The sequence below is a fragment of the Staurois parvus genome, unplaced genomic scaffold (genome assembly GCF_062004578.1).
Source record: "Staurois parvus isolate SC_StPar_1 unplaced genomic scaffold, SC_StPar_1.0 ptg000354l, whole genome shotgun sequence".
NCBI classification, from domain to species: Eukaryota; Metazoa; Chordata; class Amphibia; order Anura; family Ranidae; genus Staurois; species Staurois parvus.
Window position 1 is genome coordinate 496458 of NW_028318150.1, and position 6000 is coordinate 502457.

The 6000-nt window shown below is 37.2% G+C and overlaps 1 protein-coding gene across 3 annotated transcripts in view; it reads left to right on the forward strand.

Moving 5' to 3' along the window:
- The window catches only part of TRIM36 (tripartite motif containing 36), a 145355-nt gene extending 140153 nt beyond the window's left edge, over positions 1-5202 (forward strand). For all 3 annotated transcript variants that reach the window (XM_089684726.1, XM_089684723.1, XM_089684725.1), the window contains 2 exons: positions 1488-1785; positions 3053-5202. In XM_089684726.1, coding sequence (XP_089540852.1) covers positions 1488-1785; positions 3053-3407 — 653 coding nt within the window. In that variant the 3' untranslated portion in view covers positions 3408-5202. The remainder of the gene's footprint in view (positions 1-1487; positions 1786-3052) is intronic.
- Positions 5203-6000: the final 798 nt, after the last annotated feature.

Sequence of the window (6000 nt, forward strand, 5' to 3'; positions counted from 1 at the left end):
ACATGGAGGGCATCTTTCACTTGGTGCCAGCCTTCAGGGCTTCCATCCCAGGAGATTTTCTGTGGAGCAAATCCCCTACTTCAGCTGGGTCTGGACTAGCATTTTGCCCTCAGCACATCAAAAGGGCCACATTTCTGCCGTTCATCTAGTTCTGGAGACCTGGGCTGGCTGTGTGTGTCCTTTTTTTTTTTTTTTTTTTTCTTTTTTTTTTTTTTTTTGGGGGGGGGGGGGGGTTTTGTTCTTTATTTTTCCTCTCAATGACCCCCAAGAAAAGATTTTACAGTTAGTAAAAGAAAAAAATCCCATTTCCCTTCTGTTACCTAAAGGTGTTTTTGTTTGAATGCTCATAATTAAAAGTTATAGAAGTATATTTTGGTAAATGGTAATTAAACAAAAGGCAATAAATCTAGAAAGTTATTCACACCCATATAAACCTTTGAATGTTGGTACATCTAATTTGTATGATGCTCTGTCTGTAAACGAGCACAATTTTGTTGTTAACACATCTTAGCTGTGTCCTTATTCTGTACATGTGTACATGCTATAAAATGTAGGTGTTCTCTATCTTTTTATGTAGCTGTGCACCATCTCAGGGTCACAATTACAAAGCTTTATAGCACATTGTCTTGGATCTCATAATTGTTGTTTTTTTTTTTTTTTTTTTTTTTTTTTTGGTGTAGATCAGACTGTAGTGATCCCAGGTAATTACCAACATACGCTATGTAAATGACAGGGTGGATTTGGGAGAAAATTATTTGCTTGTCAAACAAATAAGATACATGCTTGTAAGCTGGTTTTGACACGGCCTTCCTAAAACCAGGAAACTTGCTACAATTATACATAAAAAGAACACACTAGTCATTTAAAGTTTATAATAACAGTGTATGTAAGGGAAATTATACTTGTGCATACTTTATATATGAGAGATTTTGTTTATATAGCTTTTGACTTACTGCCTTTTCCTGTGTCAGTTGCCATGTTGGGCAGAATGAAACAACAAAACGTGTTCCCCCCCCCCCCCCCCCCCCCCGTGAGATTACAAATTAACACATTTTTGTAGAAAGTACCACCACCTCTATACTATCATTTTAAGTATGTGATTTCACTAAAAGCTTGTATATACAGTATTTGTACATTAATGGTATGAGATTTTTTAAATTCTAAGCCAGTTTTCATACCAGCATTGCAGATAGTCCTTCATTTAACCACATCATTCCCACCTCCTGGACCCCACCCCTGTTCTGCTGTATCTCACTAAGCTTTCTACTGAGCAGTCACAGCTCCCCCTGCTGGATTCATCATAGGAATGTACTTGGCCTATTGATATTGGTAGAGCTCTTCATAGCTTACTTACAATTTTGGTAGAAAAGCACAGAGAAGCACATTACTAGGTATTTTGTTTTTTTGAGCAATTTGATCAATAGGTTTTAATGTCCATTTTATTTAGGTTATTCATATTTTCCATCATTTCTCATATTTTCTTGCAGTGTTTAGTTTCTTCTTTGATGATAAGTGTGGGTACAACAAAGAACATCTCCTACTAAATGACAGAAGGGACACTGTGGAAAGCATAGCTGGCCTTCCCCTGCTACTGGGAGCAGAGCGAGTACAAGTGGGCTGCTATATGTGCCTGGATTATATCATTGCTGATGTTGGCATCACTAAGGGGAAGTACTTCTGGGCCTTCTCTGTAGAGCCTTATTCATACATGGTCAAAGTTGGAGTTGCATCGGACATCAAATTGCAAGAATGGCTGCACAATCCTCGTGATATCAGCAGCCCAAGGTATGCCAGGCTTCCATTTCCATGAGCTTGCTTAAAATGTAACTGCTAGCTTTCTGCTTTGTAGTAATGTGATTAGGGTAGCTGTGAAATCTTACTTTAGTTAACCACTTCAATACTGGGCACTTTTACCCCCCTTCCTGCCCAGGCCAATTTTCAGGTTTCAGCACTCACACTTTGACAATTGCGCGGTCATGCAGCACTGTACCCAAACTAAAATTTTATCATTTTGTTCACAAAACTAGAGCTTTTTTTTTGGGTGGTATTTAATCACCACTAGGGTTTTTATTGCTACATTTCTTTCTATTTTCTTGGGTGAAATTACCCACATCGGTATTTATAATTTTGTCTGTAGGATAGTTAGAGTTCACAAACTATGGGATATATCTGAAAATTGACCAATCCTGAAGTAATGACAGGCAATCTAATTTCTTGAGGCCCAAAAATGTCAGAACAGTACAGATATCCCCCAAATGACCCTTTTTACAAAGTAGACAGTCTAATGTATTTCAGAAGAGGCATGGCGAGTTTTTTTTTTTAATTTTTTCGTCATTTTCACAATTTCTTTTTTTTTTGCTTACATATTGTCACCAGTGCAGTACAGCATTGGCATATCACTGGTGTGGCAGTGATCAGGGACACTGACTGGTGACAGTACGAAAAAAAGTTTTATTACATTTTCTCTATTTTTTTTCTGCCATATTACACTGACCAAGGTAGTATACTGTTACCATAGTAACATTGTACTACTTTGGGGAAGTGATCAGTATTTATTTTTTTTACATAATTTGATTGCTTATAGCAAAACATTTCTTTGCTATAACCAAGCATTTAACTGAAATTGATTTATTCAGATTTTTTTTTTGTGATTGGCCATGGCTAAATCACATGACACAGATGGGCTGTGATTGGCCCAGCCTGTGCATGTGATCGCTGTGACCATTCACAGCTAGACACAGTTGTATACAATAGATGGCATGAAAGGAAGCCATCCATTGTATATAACTCATGTGACCTGCTTTGACCAATCACAGCAGGTCACATGGTACTGACAAGGGTACACAGATCTGTCATCGGCCATGTCTGAGGTACCTGACCGGTGATAGATCTCACCACAGCATGGCCCTGCGGGCACGGGCAATGCGTGATCCGGGAAGGATGTCATATTGCGAAATATTGTAGGAAGTTTTGTTTGAAAAATTAATACCATGTGATTTGAGTTGTTCTGATTGTGTAGTCCAATTTCCAATGCTAACATATGCTTTTACAGGTATGATCAAGACAGTGGCCATGACAGTGGCAGTGAAGATGTTGCTTTTGATGCATCTCAACCATTTACTTTGGCAACTATAGGAATGAAGAAGTTTGTTATCCCAAAGGCCCTTAATGTTTCAACGGCTTATAATGAACGCACCATACCCCTTCCTAGCCGAATTGGGGTTTGCTTGGACTATGATAAAGGAAAAGTTGGCTTTTATGATGCAGACACCATGACATGCCTTTATGAGCGGGACGTTGACTGCATTGGAACAATGTATCCTGCTTTTGCCTTGATGGGAGGTGGAGTCATTCGTTTGGAGGAGGTCATCCCTGCAAAGCAACTGGACTATTCTCAAGAAATGTAGTGAATAAATGTCAGAAATTAACAGATGCTTTTTGTTTGTCCTTCATGTTTTGTTTGCACTGGTCTTTTTGAATGTCGTTCCACTGTTTTGACTACTGCCTGGTGAACAGTAGAATTTTGACCAGGTTTACTTGCTTGTCTAGGCTTTCAAAACAACCGACTTTAAAGGGCTATTGTATAACTTTTAGATTTACAGTGAAATGTCAGCTTGTTTTAATATTGGACATCACATTCATCTTTTGAATTATCATGAATATCCTTTTAACAGAAATCCTCATATATACAAGCGGTTTTTATTTGTAGTCAGTAAAATGTAGTTGTGCTGATTACTTCATCATACACCACATTAATTTAGTAGAATCGTGCAGGGTAATTGGTTTTAAAGCAAACCTAATGTCTCCGATTCATCCCTCCATGATAACCTAAGCCTTCATTTACTCTTGGACCACCACTCCAGGCTCTGTTGAGTTGTATGTGTGAGAATAGAAGTGTTGCTGCAAGATCATGTGACTATTGTCAAAAGACGTGTACACTGACAGGTCTGTTGATTGCAGCCTGAGGTTCAGTTCCAGCATCTGCAGTTAGGCCAAGTCTGGATTGGTGGTGGGTTAAGTAGAAAAAAAAACTTAGCCTATTACAAGTTAGAGCAGCATGGTGGGGATGGCTGGGTGTTGACGTGAAATAAATGCAAGATTTTAGGCCCTCTTTAAGCCTGTTCACTAAGAGTGTAAGGTGAAATAAACATGTATATTTATTTGTTTTTCACTTGTTCGTTCACCTTTTATTAATACTGTTCTCCCTCGAACACTGTCTTTGTTTTTTTGTGTGTTTTTTTTTATGTTTTGTGATCAGCTTTTTAGCCTTATTAGCAGTAGTACAATATAACCAAAAACACTGGGCACAAAATTGATACACGATAGGAAATGTTACATGAATTAGGTTTACTTATTTTCAGAAAAACTATATGAATTGATGGGCGTTTTGGGATTGGGACAACAGAATGTAAAGGATGTTGTGGGAACCGTAAAAATTTTTATTTTGGGAATGAGTACCAAGTGTCTCCTGGGCCTCCTATGGTGCCTCAATATCTTGGAATGGAAGCCCTGCCGCTAGCAACTAATCTACTTTTCAGGTCCTAGCATACTTTGAAAAATTACAAATGGGAATCTAGTTGTGGGCAACCCTTTTCCTTTTGTGGAGTAATTGGGACAGTAGTAACACTGCATTCCTGAAGTAAAATCTTATTTTCCTTTTTTACATGCTAGCTTAGATGTAGGCACAATTTCAAAAAATTACACTAAATATTTCATTCACACTACCTTACAAAACACATTTGTATGTGTTTTGTAGCACTGATTCACTCACATCACACTGCTTTTAGTGACGTGTTTTCATATATAGTTTATGGGTACTTGTAATTTATAAATGGCTTTATTGCAATGTGGGCTGTGAAGGATGTAGGCACATGAAATGCAGTTTGTTCAGATAGTGTGATGTCTATACAGAACAGACTTGGCACATGGTATGACTTTTTATGCATTACAACTGAGGTAACCTCGCTGTGATCCTTGGTTATATGGCACTTTATAGCATAGACTGCTGCATACTATGCAACGTTATAATATTGTACAATTACGCTGCTAAACTGTAACTAATGGGTACTACTGTTATGAAATATACATTATGCAAATCTTGAATCTCCTAAGTCTTTTACTGTTGAGGCATTTCAAAGTAAAAATACTAAGTGTTGGTGTGTTTTTATTGTATAAAGTAATAAAATTTCATTTTATAAAGTGTATTTGTTTCTTAATTTCAGTACTTTTGTTTCATTCCATAAGGAATATTGAAATCCGCCATTAAAATTGCCAGTTTTTTTTAATGTGAACTTTGGCCAGCTATTTTGTGAAACCTACAATATCTGCCAATGCTGCTGGCTATTCTCATGTATATAGTCTGAGAACCGGATAACCAATGTCCCTTTACAGCTGGCTTAGAATGAGATTGATCATCCATGGAACCACCCATGTCAAATTGTATTTATTTATTTTTTTAACCATCTGTGTTGGGTGATATTTTTTCTGTGTCTGGAGAGATCTCTGCAATTTAAAAATTTATTCTAAGAAAGGGGTCATCTAATACAAGTGACCCTATTAAGATTCCCACGTGGCAATTAAAAATCTGATAGGGGTTCAAACCCTACCCCACTATATTCACAACAGGGAAGAAAACAAAATGGCTTTAGATTTTGAGTTCCTGTTTTTCATTCCTTGCAGCAAGTGTTTCAAAACTACATGTGAACAAGATTCTGGCAGTAAGTAATTTTGCTAAATGTTTAATTTTCTACATTAAATGTGATAGTCCTCATTTGAATTTGGCTAAGAGCATTGGGAATGCGGTCAGATATGCAGCCTAACTCTAACAGACAAAAGATGCCCCCTTCCCTAGACTGTTTTATTATGCACATTGAGGCAATCTTAAAGATCAAAAAGCAAATCCATTCCTATGGCATTATGTATACAATATATACCACTAATGTTTTAAATATAGTTTATTGAACGCAGTTTATCGCAATGTATATATGTATAAGCAAACCC